The 19044-nt window shown below is 41.5% G+C and overlaps 1 protein-coding gene across 1 annotated transcript; it reads right to left on the reverse strand.

Moving 5' to 3' along the window:
- Positions 1 to 98: 98 nt before the first annotated feature.
- Positions 99 to 6716, reverse strand: pskh1 (protein serine kinase H1). Its single transcript, XM_079568123.1, has 4 exons — positions 6396 to 6716; positions 5380 to 5942; positions 4396 to 5298; positions 99 to 1217 (listed from the first exon to the last, which is right to left on the reverse strand). The coding sequence occupies exons 2-4, from the start codon at positions 5446 to 5448 to the stop codon at positions 900 to 902; spliced, it is 1290 nt and encodes a 429-aa protein (XP_079424249.1). The 5' UTR covers positions 5449 to 5942; positions 6396 to 6716; the 3' UTR covers positions 99 to 899.
- Between the last annotated feature and the right edge of the window lie 12328 nt (positions 6717 to 19044).

The raw sequence follows: 19044 nt of genomic DNA on the forward strand, positions 1-19044 counted from the left end.
AGAGAAAATGCTGTGAAATCACACATTTCAATATAAAGAAGTGCTTTCTAAGACTTAAACCACCAAGAACAGATGACAATTTAAGAACTTTTGTCGTCTTTCTTAGGTAAAGAACACCTGTATTACGTGCTACCCATTTTTTTCTGCATACGATTTTAAATGATATATACAGTATTTCTTGACCTCTCCATAGCTATGATATTCTAATAAGTGCTAATTTTATTATATTTAATTTGGACACATTCCTACGAGTGTTTAATCTCCACCAGTTAAGAAAAAATAATTCTGAGGGATTATTATCAAAATAACTTCCATTGTAACAACGCACTGTGCTACTCTTAGTCATCACAGCAATTGTATATAAAAACACAAGCTCACATTTCTGACATGGAGCGCTTCATATGTGTTTGAAATTTACTTACAATAGACCTGAAAGAAATACAGCTTCACAATCTTAACGGCAAATGTTAAAACAACTCATCTCTAAGAATCTAAGAACTCATCTCTATGAATCTCTGAGAAGAATTTGAACTCTTCACCTCCAGGGCACGTTTGGTTGCAGTCTGACTACATTTGAAACATTATGAAAAAGTCAACAACAATACAATTCACAGCACTTTCATTGGGAATGGTAGAGGAGCAAGGGAAATGTCACTAACCAGAGCTCTGTTCAACAGATCTTTGTGAAGGTCATTATCCAGTGACCGCTTGAATGAAAATCAATCATCATTTCAACAGTAATAAATAAATATGTACACACAGAGAAAAGAGTGAAAAACAATGAACAGTTATAACACTTTTACTCGTTAGACGTCTTTATCCAAAGAGCGTGGCACTCCACACTCACAGTTTTGTTGCACTGCACATGATTCAATGGTAACAGTGCAGTCGTCTCCGTTCTAACCATTATACTGCTGCTGATAGCGTCGGTTGAGCTCGCGCAGCTCCTTCTCCCTCATGCGGCGCGCCTTGTTGGATTTGGTGGATCGGCTGGAGCGTGTGGACTGGGAGGACTTGGTGCTGTGGCAGCGGGACGAGGCGCGTTTCAGCAGGTTCTGGGAGATGCAGCGCTGCAAGTTCTTCATGGACGAGGACGCGGCCATGCTAACGATCCACGGGTGCTTCAGGGCCTGTCCCGCTGAGAGCCGCTGCGCTGGGTCTACTGTCAGGATACGCTCCACAAAGTCTTTGGCCAGGTTCGACACACTGGGCCATGGCTGAAAAACAACAAAAACACAAAGACATGAAATAACGGAGTCACTGATCACTGACAGGGAGGAGACAGATATTCACTTACAAATTACAACTGATTTTGGGGTAAATAATTTTAGCACAGCATTATGGGTAAAGTAGGCTACTGGAAAATACTGTATAAGACTCAAATCAATAAATCAGTTACAAACATGTACTTTGCTGAATTAACTTTGGTGCAACAACAAAACAAGATGAAAGACGCAGCAAGAGCTTGAGGCCTCAAAAGTTTGTTTACAGCCAGAATTGTTTCATTCTGCAATAAATACAAACAGGTGCAGTTTAGACTGTAGAGATTTTCTTGGAACTGAAGAGGGCAGCAAAGTGTTAAGTTGAAGGTCTTAGTTCAGTTGAAAAACAATTAAAGACAAAATTTGAAAATAACCTTTGTTTTACATTATGCTCATAGATTTTAGCATTGCTAATCATCAAAATATGCTTAGGACAATTATAGTCCTAAAGAGCTGGTGTTTAGGTGTTGGTGGATAGTGCAACATAGTCAGTCCATAAAAAGACATACACTACACAGCTTAACATGTGAGATGCACTTGGTTCATGTGGGTGAAAAGGAGGCATCTCTGTCATCAGAGAAACTCAAGCACTGCTTGACCCCCTACTGAGACAGGAAATGGAAATATTAACACTGCATGCCTTTCTATTACTCACAGTCTCTACTTGGTGATCTTCTAGACAAACAGCAGTGTTTTAAGTTTCCCACTGGACAATTACAGCCCCTGAGCACAGCAGGTAAATCAGTGCTGGCTAAAGCAACACGACACAAATATAACCCTTTTATGTCCATTCTATTGGCTGTAAACACACGTTATAGCTGGAGGACCTTCTGCGCAGCAGACTGACTCGTTTTTTATTCTAGTTGTAAAGACGAGTGTCCACCACCAGAGCACTCCAGACACTTGCATCTCCTGAAGTAAGCACGTTTATTTATAAGGCACCTTTAGTGCAAAAAGCAATACTAAGCACCGTACAGAGGAAACAATAAGACAATAACTACCATTATTTAATTCAAAAGCAATATTCAAATAAAAGTATTCACTTTTCTGTCATTATAATTTCTTGGAAGCTGATTCTCTCATTGTAAATGGGAATTGCTCCCACACTGGAGGAAAAAAAGATGGTCTGTTCCCGAAGTGTCTTCAAGATTGTTCTGTTTTGTTTAAGTTTCAATGAATGACAGAAAGTGTTTAACATTTTCCTTTAAGTTTTGAAATAGCTTTTTAGTGTTTAATGTGTAACCTTGGAGTTTGCGTGTGGCCATTTATTTTGAATATGAACTACAGTAGAATACTTTTCCAATAGATCATGTTATGACTCATGTCATAAATGACAACAGGGTGTCCTTGGTTTATAGATGATATGTGATGAGTGAGAGTTACATTCGCTTTATCTTTAGCACATACAGAGAATCACAATTGTGTGACTCTCACAATCCTCACTTTTCCATAACGTTCTTCCCCCCAAAAAATGCATCTATAAAATCAGAAGCACAAAACACAAACCAAACTGTGCAACCTTGATAAGATTGGCACTGCGGGGTTTCTGAGAAGGCCAAGTCCTTGTCAGAAAAAATTACTAATTGTCAAACATAGAAGGGACGAGGGCTTCCACAAAGACTGTGAACTTACATGTTTTTTTTTGTTCTATTTACCCAGACAAGGCGAGAGTCATTCTGTAACCTTCACAGTTGAGACAAGATTATTGTCCTTGCCCTGTGTTCAATGGCTGTCCACAAAACACGTCACCTTTGCTTCTCCTCAAACAAAGTGGTCACGATTAACCTTAAGAACACATGAAATAAGAGTGCTTTGTTGATACAGCTCTCCGGAGAAATCGTGTTAGCTTTAATCTTTTTCTTGTGCTGTATTCTACCATGACGAGTGAATTCTCTGCCATTAAATGTGTCTGATTTGACCTTACAGTTACATACGGGCAGCAAACAAAGGTGACTCTGAGTGTGCTTATTAAACAGCACAACACTACTCAGCTTTTATCCCGCTCTGAAGCAAACATCAACCAAGGGCCTCTCTGCGAAGCTCAATGGCAACATAAACATCCCACGCCACGAAACAAAGAAACTACTACTCAGCATTCCTCCTACCAGATACACTGATAGAGCATAAATTACTACGCACGCATACTTGGAGACGCAGCACAGTGACTGCAGAGGTAAAAGCTCGTAGGTAGAGAGAGGGAGGTGAGGAGGACAGAAATAGTCGCAAGGCTTTAGAGGAGGAGACCAGGGGAAAAGCGGCCTTTAATAAACACGTACACTCAAGAAAAAAGCTGAACTTGTTTGAAATGTGTTGACAAAGCCTCATGCAGTGTAAGGAATGCGCTCCAAATATGGGTTATGTCTGCCGGCCGAGTGCACGCTCAGAATGGCACACACTGAGGGACGATTTAAGGCTAAAAGTAGAACATCGGTGTGTGAGGTGTTTTTGTGTAGAAACGAGTAGAACAAGTAGAAAGTGGGATCTAGGGATTACAAAATATGCCAACCTCCAACCAACGTTATAACCTGTTTTCTCTTTTCAGCAGCAAAAATGCAAAACATAAACATATTCAAATGCTATAAAACTAGCCAATCTGCACCATCGGCTCCGAGCACCACCATTCTCACTCAAAACAGTCTGCACCAGTGGGAGTAAGGATTTGAACCACCAACCTTCAAATTATAAGCCCTTTACTGCAGAGCCTCACTCAGGTGCGACTTATATATCAAAATGTATGATTTCAAATGTTCCTTATTTTCACACTGAGAGCTGCTAGAGGGCGCTCTAGGCTTGTGTACCAGTATCTACTACACTGAACACAAATGCCCCCAAAAAGAAAATCATATTCTGCAGATTACAAGCTGCCAGTAGTGAAATATGCAGCCGAAAACGGTAAGCGAGCAGCAGAAAGAAAGTTTGGAGAGAGTGAGAAACTTGTGAGGGACTGGCAAAAAGCGGAGGTTACTCTTACTGCAATGAAGAAAACAAAAATCGCAATGAGTGCTTGAATAACGTGCTGCCGGAAGAGGCTTGTCAACGGTGCACCAGGGTGGCTGGTGCGACTTATACTCCGACTTATACCCTATGTTTTATAGTCCGGAAAATATGGTAGGTAGAATCCCTGCACTCTCACCTCTCCTGTGAAGCTGTACTTCCCCTTGAGGATCTGTCTGTAGAGCCTCATGCGATTGTCGTCCTCAAAGGGCATGGTGCCGCTCAGCAGGATGTAGGATATGACCCCCAGTGCCCACATGTCCACAGCGTTGGTGTAGGGTTTCCTGACCAGGATCTCAGGGGCGATGTATTCTGGTGTCCCGCACGTTGTCTTCATCAGACACTCGTCCCCTTTCTTCCTGCTGCTGGCCAGACCAAAGTCAGTGATGATGATTTTGGAGTCGGCACCGGGGTGGTAGTACAAGAGGTTCTCAGGCTTCAAGTCTCTGTGAGTGATTCCTAAAGTGTGCAGGTATTTGACACCATCCAGCACCATCTGTAAAACCCGAGTGGCATCCCGTTCAGTAAAGGATCCCCTCGCAATGATCCGGTCAAACAGCTCTCCTCCAGTGGCCAACTCCATCACCATATACACACGCTCTGCTGTCTCGAACACCTCCATCAGCTGGATGATGTTTGTATGACGAACTCGGCGCAGAACGCACAACTCAGACTCACAGACCTCCCTTCCCTCTCGATATCGGGTCTCGATGATCTTTATGGCATAAGGCTGTCGAGTACTTTTATGCTCAACTCGTACAACTCGACTGAAACTCCCACGGCCTATCAAAGCCTTGATGTCATACTTGGCAGTGACTCGTGGGTCAAACTTGGCTCGATATTTGGCGACCTTCTTGCGCTGAGGGTCAGAGAGTTCATTGGGCTCTTTAGGGGCCTGAGCTGAGGCCATGGGACCAGCAGCCTGGGCCTGTAGTGGTGACACCGCACCAGTCTTGTCCCCTCCACCAGCTGCTGCGGTTTTCTCATCTCCTCTTATGAAGTGCTGATAGATATCGGTCTGCAGGGGCTGGAGAGGGTCCACCTGAACATAAGGCACATATATATCAATAAACAAGCTTCTCTGGCAATGGACTCAATCTCTTCATCTAGTTGACTCACTGACCTTTTTGACCAGGTCCAACTGAACATCCCCTGGAGGCTCAGGGAGGACCTTACTGTTCCTGCACCCCATCACATCACATCATGTTGGGCCGCTGCCCATCCAGCCACATAGGGCCCCGGGAGTCCTGCCTCATCACCGCATCTGCTGATTTACACGCTCATGTACCCCCACTGTTGTGCTCAAAGTCCATATGTGTGACTCTGTGATATCTAGTCCCAGCCAGCAGGCATGAGCTCTGGTTTCAACTGTTGTGCTTTGGAAGGAGTGGTGAATGTATATAGTTTGAGGCAGCTTGCTAGTGTTACAACTTCATTTTAGAACTTTGAATAAGAGTTTAAGGTACGTTATGCACAACTATGCATTGATCGATGATAAAAAGCGCCAGAGTGCCCGAGGCATCCACAACATCTGAAATATGCTTATGCAATGCTGCCTTTATAATTCTAAATTATCCTTGAGTTTTTGGACTTCCACAGAAACCTCACATCAACAAAGCTCAGTCCACAGGGAAATGGTGCAGCGTCAGCAGTCGCAGATGAAGGAGGCCTCAGGAGAGCAGCAACCTGAAGAGAAGCAAAGACCAGCTCTGAAATACACAGGAGTTAATTATGAACACGGAATCAACAGTACACACACGATCACTTATAACTCACATGATACTGATGTGAAAAAGCAAGCCAGGAGGTGAGGCCATATTGGACAGCTATGAGCTTGAGATAACACCATTTCTAAACCTTATTTCAGAAGGATCTAAACAACAGCTCTGATTAACCCCTATAAGTCTGATCTATTCCTTTATGACATGCCTGAGGAATATTAGTTCAGCAGATTGTTTTTCTTCATCAGACAAAAGTTATTATGATCGATGTAAAGTACCGTGGGCTGAAAAATGGCTTCAGTCGTGTTCATGTCAGAGTTTCTGCCCTTAAACATCCCCACAGACTCTCTTCATCATGACACCAAGTAATCCTGTAACAACTCTATCATTACATGCGAAAACAGCACTTTCTGCTCACCTTGGCTCACTTATCCATGAGGACGAAGTTTCTGTGAGCTAACTAGCCCGTTAGCAGCAGGGCAGGACTCCCAAAACCCTGCCAAACCCAGCCTCCTCACCCCACTCTCACTCAGCTGGGCTCTTCGTTTTCAACTCGGACTTTCACAACTTCTCACCGAAACCATATGTCACTCTATGGCTTGTCTTTGTGTCTTTTTCTTTTTTTGAAACAAAGTCTTCCTTAGTTTTAGGAAGTGGACGTTTGTTCTGGAGGGATAAATACCAAAGCGACCAAAACATGGAAAGAAGCCCCCTTCAGTGCTTTTCTGGTCGGTGTTTTTCGGACGGGACCACCTTCCCACAGGAGGCGAAAATTGCACGAACACCCCCACGTACTTCCGCTTCTTATTTTGAAAATAAAACGCACTTTTATGGTTTTGACCTTTTTGACATCCTATGAACACGAAAAGCACAATTTGTCCGCGACCATTTATGATATATATATATACACACCTTTATCTTGGCATTCGGGAAAATCCACAGTTGCCATGGAGATCCGCCATGTTTGCAGCTGCTAGCATACATTTCCAGCTAAAAAACTTTTAAAAGTGAAGGAAAAAAAGCCGTGGAACAACTCCGTTAGCTGGTAACTTACTACTGGTAAATACATCTAACTCACTGTGGTGTCCAAGTGTTTTAATGTGAACAATAACTCCAGTTTTTTCACTTTTAATATCTCCATTAGTTTATAATTGCTGCTAATCCGGCGATGCTTAGGGTTGGGGGTGTTGGGATCACGTTTACATCTGCATCATGTCATTTGTTGCATTAATAGTTCTTTTCAAAAACAAACGATTCCAACCAGAGCTTCCGTGTTGTCTGTATCTGCCTGTGCTCAGCTTGATGAGATGCTCCTCATCAACTTTCTTTTTTCTTTTGTACAGAGACGGGGCGACCTCCCTCGGTTTGTCTCAACCCCATCAAATTCCCTCCGTCATTTCCTTCTCAGGTCTCGTTCTGCTGATTTCTTTTCCTGGAAATGTACTAACAAGAAAGTATGTGAGGCAGGATTCATCCAATCCAAAGTTCAAGTTCAGGTAAGACCTTAAATTTTCTTTACTGATTTGTTCAACCTCATAACCTGGCTAACACCAGGCTGCTGTGTGCGCTCGAATTATTTCGAACTGCACAACAGCCTGGGGACCATGGCCAAATCTCCGGTGGATTTGGGAACCAATCACAGAGCGAGGAGGGACGGCAAGACGATGACGCGCTATTCGATATATGGAAGCTTGTAGTTTATTTACGGATAATTTAAAAAAAAGTTTATTTACGGATCCAACATGACAGCAGCAGACACGATGGTATTTTTTGATCAAGCTTTAGACCTTGTTCTAAATAATTTAGCTCAAAAGTTTACAGCGGGTACGTCATACGTCATCTCATACGATGATATGATTGGCTGGGGCTACGTGCAGACGCATGAGACTTTTTTTTTTTTTTTTCGTATCGCCCAATAAACGACTATGGACGCTCGTAAACCACACCTCTCCTACGAGAAAATAGGTGTGTTTAAGATGAGCGAGGCGCTGCAGGCGGCTGCAGGCGAGCGTTGCATGCCGGTCAGAATCGCTCTGACGCCACCTATGCGACGGTGCCCGTATTCTCGTGAGACCGAGGCGGCTGGAGCGCCTTGGGGAGGCGAGCGAAGTTGCTTTTCTCCGCCTCGCTCGGCTGGCTGAACTACAAAGGCCAAAGGGATTGTGGGAAATGAAGTGCCGTAAACACGTACGCTGACAGAGGACTGACAGATGATTGGATACGAGTTGTGTTTAGATCGTAGACGTGTTGCCCTGACGCTCCGCAGCTCCTGCCTCCTCCAAGATCTACTTAAATCTGCAGAAATGCTTCATATTTGACAGAAAGTGCCAGTGTGTTCAACATATGGCCTACATTTTAAATATGCATAAGTTTATTATTCTAATCCTAAACTGTAAGAGGAGAGTCTGTTATTTTTGCTGTAGTGATGGGTCTGTCTGGTGTGTGGGAGAAGCAGAACTGTGTTCACAAACTTTTAAAATAGTTTTATTCCCAAACTCTTTCTAACAAACGCGAGACGCTGCGTGATCTGAGGCTCCTCTCTGTTCTCGGGGCTGAGATGTGTCTGCCTTGATTAGAGGCGCCTTTCTCCGCCCTCTGACGCCACCGCCTGGTCTCGTCTGGAATCGAGGCGAGGCGCCTCGCATCTTAAACACACCTAATGAATTGGTGGTCCCCAGACTAAATATCACTTGTGATTTTAGTCTGGTGTTAGCCAGGCTATCAACCTCATGCACTTCAGCGTGAATTAATTACCTGTAAATCATTAGGGCGATAACCAGAAAAAAAAAAAAAGTAGTATCACGAGACACTTTTTATTTATTTATTTATTTATTTATTTATTTATTTATTTATTTATTTATTTATTTATTTATTGCCTTCAATGCACCTAGCACTCGGGCCGAATCAAACAATTATTTAAAAAATAAAAAAATAAAAAATAAAAAATCTTGATCACAATCGCCTCTCAACATAAAATAGTCTATGGTTTTGTGGGGGTTTAGTTATTGCATCTGGCCGCATGGTGGCACTGTTCTCATAAAATTCCACTGCAAGGCCACTACGATTTGAAGGGCTTTTGGCTTTGTTGTGGCCTTGCGTCTCCTCCTTTACCCTTTCTCCAGGCCAGGCAGAGTGCCACCCTTTCTCTGCAAGAAGTGCACGGACAAGGTCATTACAAAAACATGCTCCGTTCCCAACTTCAATATTGATGCTGTGAACTTTTTCTCTCCATCAGCCGGACGTCCTTCTGTTCTGCCCAACCTGAACACTGCAGTTGTAGTTTTTTTTTCTTTTTTCTTTTTTTCTTGCACAGTCTGGGCAAATTAGCAAAGAGGAGGACAAATGTTCCAGAAAGAAAAAAAGACAGTTAAATTCATCTTTTGATGCCAATAAACCCCTCCCCTCCAATTGGATCGAGCGGGGATGAGCGGATGTGGGGGTGACAGTGGATGACAGATGGTGGGGGAACAGGCAGAAATATATAGGGATGATGCAGTAGGGAGGGGGACAGTAATCAGAATGGAGAGAGGACAGAGGAGAGTGTCTCCATGGGCCAGCGCAGGTCCGGACAGCCTGTATCCGCAGTGCAGCTCAGGTCACGGCCTCTCCCTGGCTCAAAACCTTACATAGTCATCATTGTGATTGATTACCTCTTTGTCGCACTCTGATTAAGAAGCTTTGTCTGGTATGCAATTGACACTGTGTTTTCCTCTGCATTGCAACCGTCTCTCTTCCATCCTCCCTCCCTTTTCTCTCCTCACACCCGAAAGGTCAATATCATCCGTTAGATCCCAAATTTGCTGACTGCTGTATTATTTATCCTTACAAAAAAAAAAAGAGAGGAGAGGCTCTATTAAAAGCTCAATTGACTCCGTCTGTCTTTCTCTGGCTTGCATTAATTTTTCCATAATGCCCCACCCTCTCGCTGTGTAATTGTGTAAGTTTGGAAAGTGTTGGCTAGAGCTGAGGGATACTGCAGTATGGATGAGCAAGCTAAGTGAGTTCTGGGTGCTAAAGGATTTATTACATTATAGAGATATCGGCCCTTACCATCTTTGTTCTCCTGCCACAATAAGAGGAACATTACAGCGCCGCTGTCTTTGCAAACCATACAGGTATTCTATTAATAAAGTGCTCTCACTGTATATGCTTGTGTCTTTGATAAAAGGCACTAATGGAGGAGAAGGAGCTTGTTATGAGACACACAAAAGAGAGTGCTTACGAAAACCTGGCATAATGTGATGGAGAGCCAGAAACTTGAGTGAATCGAAATAGTGCCACAGGAAAAAATGTGCAAGTCCATCTCAAGTCATTTCTACATTAGACCCGCCTGAAAGACAGTAACGTGCAGCTGCAAGTGATGGCTGAGTAGTAGCAATTTGTTATGGCAGAAATTCATAGCAATTGGACTGCAGCTCTGATGACGCAAACACCACCACCGCCACAACTACTGCTTTAGACCAATATCAAATGCAAATGCTCTTCTTATATTTTAGATAGATAAGGATGTACATGGCAAGTCACTTTTGTCAGAGAAACTCTCTTCATCACAGTGAAAACAAAGAAAATCAGACGATAGAAGATATAGCTCCAAGACACTATTGGGAGAACGAACATCAAAAAGCCACTCAAATGATTCACTACTGGCATATTTCTGATGTAGGCTACATTACTGCCTTAAGAATGCCACATCTGGTCTGAGCCTGGAAACTAAGCCAGGCTGGGCTTGGTTGTTACCACGATCGAAGTACGGCAGTGGCTCTGCAAAGCCAAAGGTTGAAGGTTCAATCTCAGCTCAGGCCAGTGAATGCTGCCATTGTGAAACACATTGAGAAATGTTGCTGACATGCCATCGATCCAGTGTCGGTGTACACTGGGTTATGAACGAGAGCAAAAGGATGAAATTCAGCCCATTGTTACAATCCACCATGGCACATTTACATGCATGTGTCTCAGTTATGCCCATTAACATTCACTGTTCCAACCAAATAAACAAATAGGAATGATACAGATAGTGCAGACTGTCTGCTGTTCATTGACTGGACATCTGAGAACTGAAACTTTAGACAGAAATACAAGAAAGGAAATGTGGTAAACATACTTATACGTAGCATCCTTTGTCTCTGATACAGCTCCATGTTTTCTCCACAGCTGTGTATGAACAGACCCATGTTGGTTTTGTGGTAACCTCAAGTGTCAGACATGATTGTGTGTCTTTGGTGTCGAGGGACTGTCCTGGCCGGTCTGGGGGAGGACAGGGCTGGTTGTGTCTGCTGCTGCCCTCCATACAACCGGGTCATAGTAAAGTCTCTATTGATTACCTCTGGCCCTGAATTCCCGGGGGGGATATTGTATTAATACTTGAGCGTCAGCACAGAAGATAAAAATATCATAAAAGAGCTCCGATTTTGTGAGCATGCCACTGAAGCCATGGAGATTGTATCTGAGTATAGTAGTGTAGAAAGGCTTTTAGTGATTGTCTTTGTTCTGAGACAGGCATTTACAAGACAGCTGCCGGTGTGGTAGTAAAACTTTCATTTAATCCTTGTAGAACTGCTGTAGTTTTGGACACAACACCTGTGACATAAAAAGCCTTGGCATAGGACCTGCAAGTTAATGCGACTGCAGAAGAGTTACTTTTACATTTGGGAAGATGAACAAGGTTGGACAGTCTTTGATAAGTTTAAATATCCTTTACTTTGTGGTTTATGGTGCCTTGCATGAATGTAGTCTTGGAAAATAGATGAAAGGAAGTTCAGATTTTTCTTTTAACCATTTAGTAATTTCAGTGACTTTTTTTGTAATTTCCGCACACTTTACATATGGCCACGCTGCTGCACATCAATAATGTCACCCTACATCACTGACCCCACTACTGTGGCATTTGACCAATCAGCAGAGACCGGTCACGCTCTCAACGTCCTGTTTTCTCTGAAGTCTGAAAAAGACCCAAGTCTGGCTAAATTCATGGTACATTTCTTTACATAACTTGAAAACTAACAATGGTAAGTTGATGAAACTCACACATTTTATTGGTGAATAATTCTGCTAAGTGATGATATATGTGTTGGTTTTGGAGGAAGTAGTGAAATAAGTGAAATTACAGCATGAAAAAGGCAGGCACCATACTTGATCATACGCTTAAACCTAAAGTTAATTAGTCCTGGCCATATTTGGACATGCGCGTTGCACCTATTATTCATATCTACAGCACTTTTTTGACAAAAGGACCAATAAATCTTAGGAATGTGTTTTGATGTTGCCAAATTTTATTTTTAGTAAAGTTTTTAGGCAAACAATATTGGAGGTGACTGACCCCGCTCACTGCACATAAAGCTCAATCACATTACAAAAGCTCTTGCTTATGACACGTGTGATCATTCAAACATTATCACAAAACACAACGTCTCCTGAGTACCAGCACCCCCGAGACCTGAAAATACTTCTTATATATATTATATGTAAACCTTTGTATTTTTTTTCTTTAACCAGTTTAGGGCAAGGAACCAAATAGGTAGATAGATATACAGTACTTCGCTCACATTGATTTTGTGCATGATAATGAACAGAAATAAACTTGTGTTATGTTCCCCAATAACATTCTTAAGCTGAAATTATGAAGGACATAATTATGAAATTATGTATTTCAAAGTACAATGAGTGCCCTCAGTAAATCAGAGACTTTTCAGACAACAGTATAATGATGGTCGATCTATGGAGCAACAGCTGAATAAGTTACTAAAATCCAACTTCAAAATGTATCAGTATGCTTGAAGTCAGGCAAAAGTAAGTCAGAGAAAAACCAGTAGAATAGAAATGTGAAAACAGAAGATGAAGTGGTGCATCGACTCTTAAGATAGACGTACAGCAGCGGTGAGGCAGGCAGTGACAAATGCAGGCGAGTTTACGTTTCAGGCGACTAAACTAGAAAGTAGCAAGTGAGACACAGTATACAGAAACAAGGTGCTTCACTTCAGGCTGAGCCTGGATGAGCCACTTGAGGAGGAGTGAGAAGCAAAGTACAGGAGTGATAAGGTACTTAAGAAGTCCTTAGGCAGTGGGGTGTGGTGGATGTTAATTCGTTAGCTCTGAGCTGAGGAGACAGGCTGCAGCAGAGGGACCCATCGGCACAAGCAGATAAATGCAGCGCAGGTAACTCTCCTGTCTGTTTAGACAGAACATCCAGCAAACAGGGAAATGTCATTATGCAATGGAAGCATGGACAGGAAAATAGAATGAGTCCAGAAGAAAAGAATGTGGACATGCCATTTTTATCAGAATTACATTGGATATGGCTCGAATTCACTTAATGTTAGTTAATGTATTTGCTTTCCAATCATCCATCAAGAAAAACACAAAATCAGGATCAAAACATAGGTCAAATTGAACTAAATTATGACATGTTTAACTAAAACTCAACTTTTACACATTTTTAAGTTTGTTCATTGTTTGATTTTGGCTGAGTTTGCAGAAAATGTGTTGATTTCAGTCAGATACAGACTTTAGTGATGTTGCCATATATTCTGGCTTCTTGCGATACGGTTATTGCATCACCTAATATCACGATATGATATTTTTTGTGATATATTGCGCAGTCTTAATATCGACCAATGCTGTGATGGACCATAAAGCTCGTTCTAAACGAACACCTGATTATTACGCTGGTTAATGATTTGAGCCGGGGCTGTTTGAAGTGTCAGGGGTGTCACTTCGTTGCTGTGATAGAATGAGTGCACAATCTCATTATTGAGTCTGACTCTGGCATGAATCTTTCAACAAAGTTTGAGCTGTGATTGACAAAACTGAAGCGTCGAATGGGAACAAAAGGTGCTGTACTCTGGAGAAGTTTATGCACCCTTTGCACCTTGTTGTTTGGATACTAGGCTACAGTTAGTCTACGATCTTTGTGCACATGCAGTCCTAAAAATGTTCATATTTGAGAGTATTTAATCCTCCTTTATTCATACTTTTTTTTTCTGAATAACCCGACCTATAGACTATAGTACACAGAGATTTATTTGAAATAATATTTCAGTTTAAAAATATCACAATCCTTGACTTTTAACCTATCTTTACAATATGCTTTTCTTTTTTTAATGCTGTGACTTTTCCTGTAAATATAGTTTATAATGCTAACAATGTCGGTCATAAAAGCAGCCGCTGTGTTGTGGCTACATAGAGTTAAAATATAGTGTTTCTATCAAAAACAGATGCGCTGCCACTTGAATACAAGTTATAGATTTTAAACTCAGACATGAAAGTCACACTAGATTAATGAACAACATCATAAAATGTAAAAACAGAGGGGAAAAAAAGAGTCACTTTAGCAATACCCTCAACCATTGGCTGCATATGGCCCTACATGCAGTATAATACCCTGGTGAAAGTTTAGGTCTGAGCAATTACAGAAACTGATAAATAAACTAGAAAGGTGTGATGTCAGGGGCTTAGCCCATGCTTGGCTAAAAAGTTATTTAAGTGACCGAAATCAGTCTGTACATATTAATAATATCAACTCAACTCATTGGAGGCAAAAAATAACCCACGGTGTTCCTCAGGGCTCCGTTTTCGGACATAAACTATTTATTTTGTTCATTAATGATATCAGTGAAGTCCTCAACAAATTACAATTCATCCTATTTGCTGATGATACCAGCTTGTAGCCTACTATTTTGGAAAAGATCCTGAGCTGCTTTCGAATACAGTAGGAACTGAACTGAAGATACTAAAAAAATGGATTGACATAAATGAAGTCTACCTAAATCTGCATAAAACTAAATATATTGTATTTGGAAACAGGGAAGTAAACAAACCATGTCGAATCAAAATTGGAGAGGGAGAAACTGAAAGGGTGTATGCTGCAAAGTTTTTGGGAATCAATATTGATGATAAGTTAAATTTGACAGTGCACATAAATACGCTAAAGACTGTAATCTCTAAACTTATTGCTATGCTGTGTAAAATAAAACTCTGTGAATCGAAATGCATTACATACACTGTACAATTCCCTCATCCTTCCATACCTTAGCTATTGTGTGGAAATGTGGGGGAATACCTATAAAACTAATATACAACCTTTTTTCTTATTACAAAAGAAAGCCGTTAGAGTGATCAGCCATGATCAGAATGCTTGGCTCCAACAAATCCTATAATTACATGATCGTGTTGATGTTTACACAGCAGTTGTGATGTCCAAGGCTCACAACCTCATGCTTCCTCACTGTTTACAAGACATGTGTTAAATAAGAGAATCTGGATACAAACTCAGAGGAGCTGAGCTGCTACGAAAACCTATGGCGAAGACTAATACTCAGAGGAGATGTTGATCAGTTAAAAGAGTTGATTTATGGAACGGTTTACCTAATCAACTTAAAGGGGCTGGAAGCAAGTTTGCCATTTTATACTCACTACTGCCACCTCAGGCCATATGTGTAACTGCACCTTCTATATTAAGCTCGTGCATGACGGCAATTCGGGCCGAAGTGACACATTTTTGAGTGACCGTACAGGATTTTAGAGGCAGTTGTGGTGAACAGGTCTGAGCTCATTCTACACATTAGGACATGGCTGGAATATGTAGGAAAATACTTAATTTTAATATTTTTAAACTCCTTATAGTCCCTTTAAGGGCTCCAAAACTATTAAAACATTTAAGAAAATGTATAAGTTGAACATTATGGAGAAGTATAGAACACTTGTATGAAGATAATAAGAAAAAAAGTTAATCGCGAATGTTTTTTTGATTGCAGAAGTTTAAGTTTTGTGCTACCATCATTGGTATTAGAGAAACTGTATAACTGTATATATTATTTAAAAATAATATATGTGCCATCTTTGAACATAGTGTAAAAGGGGTTAGGCAGTATAAGTCTTGACTTCAGCCTAAACCCCTTTCGGTCAGGTATTATTTAGCACTTGATGTACATGTTTTTCTTGTTGTGTAGTGTATAAGATCTTTGAAAAACATGTGACTTGTGATCTGGGTGTCTGTAATGACCGGAGAAAATAAACTACTACTACTACTACTACTAATTGCAACTAATCAACTAAAAATATATTCTATACTCACTCGACAGCACACACATAAATTAAACTGACAAAAGAAATAGCTGACCTGCCAACAAATATAATTGTTAGTTGCCGCCCTAGAGCAAATACACTGCAGCCCTGACTGCAGTATTGTGTAAAAGTGATGGCAACAGATTGATACAGAGTTAGAAGCTGAAAATGAAACCAGCCGCTGAAGCCTGTTTCCTGCAGCGTGGCTTCACAGATCTCTCTCAGTGCAGCAGAGTCCAGTCAGCGAGTGAGAGGGATGTGTACCCCGGGACTGAAGTGGGCCACTCAGGGCTCGTGCAGTAGAGCAATGTCCAAAATAAGGACATGTCAGGGGCATTGTTTGGTCAGACGTTTGTCATGGAGGTCCGGAATAGACGTCTGACAATACAGAGCTTACACATCACCCCCACCCCGACCCCCCCACCCCTTCCATCACTGCACCATCACTCTGATAACACAGCTCCACCAGAGTTTAATGAAAAATGTCATGTTCCTATTTCTGCAAATGGCCGAAACCTTCACTCCCAAGTACTGGTCATTACCCGAATCAGCTTATGATCTCATTACAGACATAATGATCATTTAGTCACAGCGCTCAAGAGTCATCTGAAAAACAAATGTCCGAGCAGTGGGCAAGAGTGAGAGAATTGCATTGTTAGGTCGTGGCAACATAATATGTGATTGTGTGTGTTCTGTGGAGGAGGTTGTTGGCTGTTTTTATCATTAGTGAGCAAAAGGTCAGTGGGAAGTGATTAGGATAATGATGTGACGAAGGCTCCTTTATGGTCTGCAATCTGGATCACGAGTCTCATCCAAGAATTTTTTTTTTTAAAGCAATAATTAAGAAAAACACTGGAGATTTTGGTAACACATGGTTAATAGATTTACCGCTACAATTCAGGAGCCCGTGCGGGATCGTTTTTCTGTTTTCATCATTGCGGAATTAGGCAAGATGAGGATGCTGGAGAGTTTAACAACAATAAAAAAAAAACATCTTAACAAAACAATGGTATGCATCTTATAAATAACAGATCTGAAAGAGTTAAATGGAAGCATTGCTGCTCCACCATATGCTCCAGTCCGTGCTTATGCATCATTTATACATAGTCACGTGAGGAGCGTGATGCCAAACCATGTTTTTCAGAGATTCAAAGTATATTCGCTCCTAAAGATGTAGATGTAAATATAAAAGGTGCTGCTGGATCAAACACACCTAATATGAATGATTGCAATTCCAGTTAGACAGGTTAATTTCTTTTATGATTTATTTGTTTTCCGGTTCACCCAAACCAGGGGCTGGACATATGGCAGAAAAAATGTATCACCATTTTTTTTCTTATATTGATTCCATTTGATTTGTTTTTTATTTCATGCTAAGATTAATGAATGTAGCTGATTCATGAACATAGACAGACAGAATCTTCCATTGTCTCCATCCAAACTCCAAAACTAGGAGCTGTTTCTGCCAAAGAAACCTGATGATTATAGTTTCCCTGTTAAGTACAGATGCATCCGACTTCAGTTTGATTTGATAGAATAATATTTCACACTTTGCTGAAAATTAAACCTCCCCTGTTTTATAAAATTGTCCTTTAATTCATGTGTATTGTGCTTTCTCTTTCTTGTATTGTTCTCCTGGTCTGCTGTAGCACCTATAGTTCATTTGAACCTTTTCAACTGTGCGCAGTGGTTTAGTGGCTTAGATTTACAAGACTTACGTGTAATGGTAGAGGAGGAAGAGAGGGAGCCAAGCCACTCTGGATGAAGCCAAAGCGTATTTTATTGCAGCGTCACCTGCACCGATGTGTATACACTGCGTTCCAAATTATTATGCAAATTGGATTTTTGTGTCAAAAAGGTTAAAAAAAAAGCAATAATAATGAAACTCATGGATGGTATCGTGTCTTGGGGCTCTATGAATCACTGACATAAATCTCAGAGACCTGGGATGATTAGTTGTTGGGTTAAACCCAGTTAAGGGAAAAACTGCTGAAAAAGGGTGTTCCACTTTATTATGCAGATCATCATTTTCAAGCAATATGGTAAAGAAAAAGGGACTTTCTGCTGATGAAAAGTGTGAAATAGTTGAATGCCTTGGTCTAGGTATAAAAACCTTCGATATTTCATGAAAGATTAAGTGTAATCATCGTACTGATAAGAGATTTGTGGATGATTCAGAGCACACTCGGGTTTGTGCCGATAAAGGCACAATATGGACGGTTTCTGCCAGACAAACACATCAGATTAGGAGAACAGATGCCACAAAGCAGCATACAGGTATTTGAAGCTGCTGGTGCCTCTGGAACATCAAGGTGTAGGACCCTCCAGAGGCTGCAGTTGTGCATAAACCTTCTATCCGGGCCTCCCCTAAACTGTTAATTGAATGCTGATGAACAGAAACGGCTGCAGTGGATCAGAAATTAATGAGGACTCATTTTCAAACAGTCTTGTTCACTGATGAGTGCCGTGTAGCCCTGGATGGTCAAATCAATGGAGTAGTGAATGGTTGGTGAATGACCACAATGTCCCAACAAGGCTGTGACGTCAGTAAAGAGGTGGCGGAGTCATGTTTTGGGCCAGAATCATGGTGGGAGAGCTGGTCGGCCCCTTTAGGCCCTTTTAGGCTCCCTGAAGGTGTGAAAATGACCTTTGAAAAATATGTGGAGTTTCTGACTGACCACTGTCTTCTATGCTACAAAAAGAAGAGCCCTGCTTTCCCGAACAAAATCCTCTTCATGCATGACAACGCACCATGTCATACTGCAAAGAAAACCTCTGCATCTCTGGCTGCTCTGGGCATAAAAGGAGAGAAGCTCATGATGTGGACCCCCTCCTCCCCTGACCTCAACCCTGTTGAGAACCTTTGGAGCCTCAACAAAAAAAACTTCTATGAGGGTGGGAGGCAGTTTTCATCCAAACGGCAGCTCTGGGAGGCTATTCTGACATCCTGCAAAGAAATCCAAGCAGAAACTGTCCAAAAACTCACAAGTTTAATGGATTTAAGAATT

The sequence above is a fragment of the Gobius niger genome, assembly GCF_951799975.1.
Source record: "Gobius niger genome assembly, chromosome: 12".
NCBI classification, from domain to species: domain Eukaryota; kingdom Metazoa; phylum Chordata; class Actinopteri; order Gobiiformes; family Gobiidae; genus Gobius; species Gobius niger.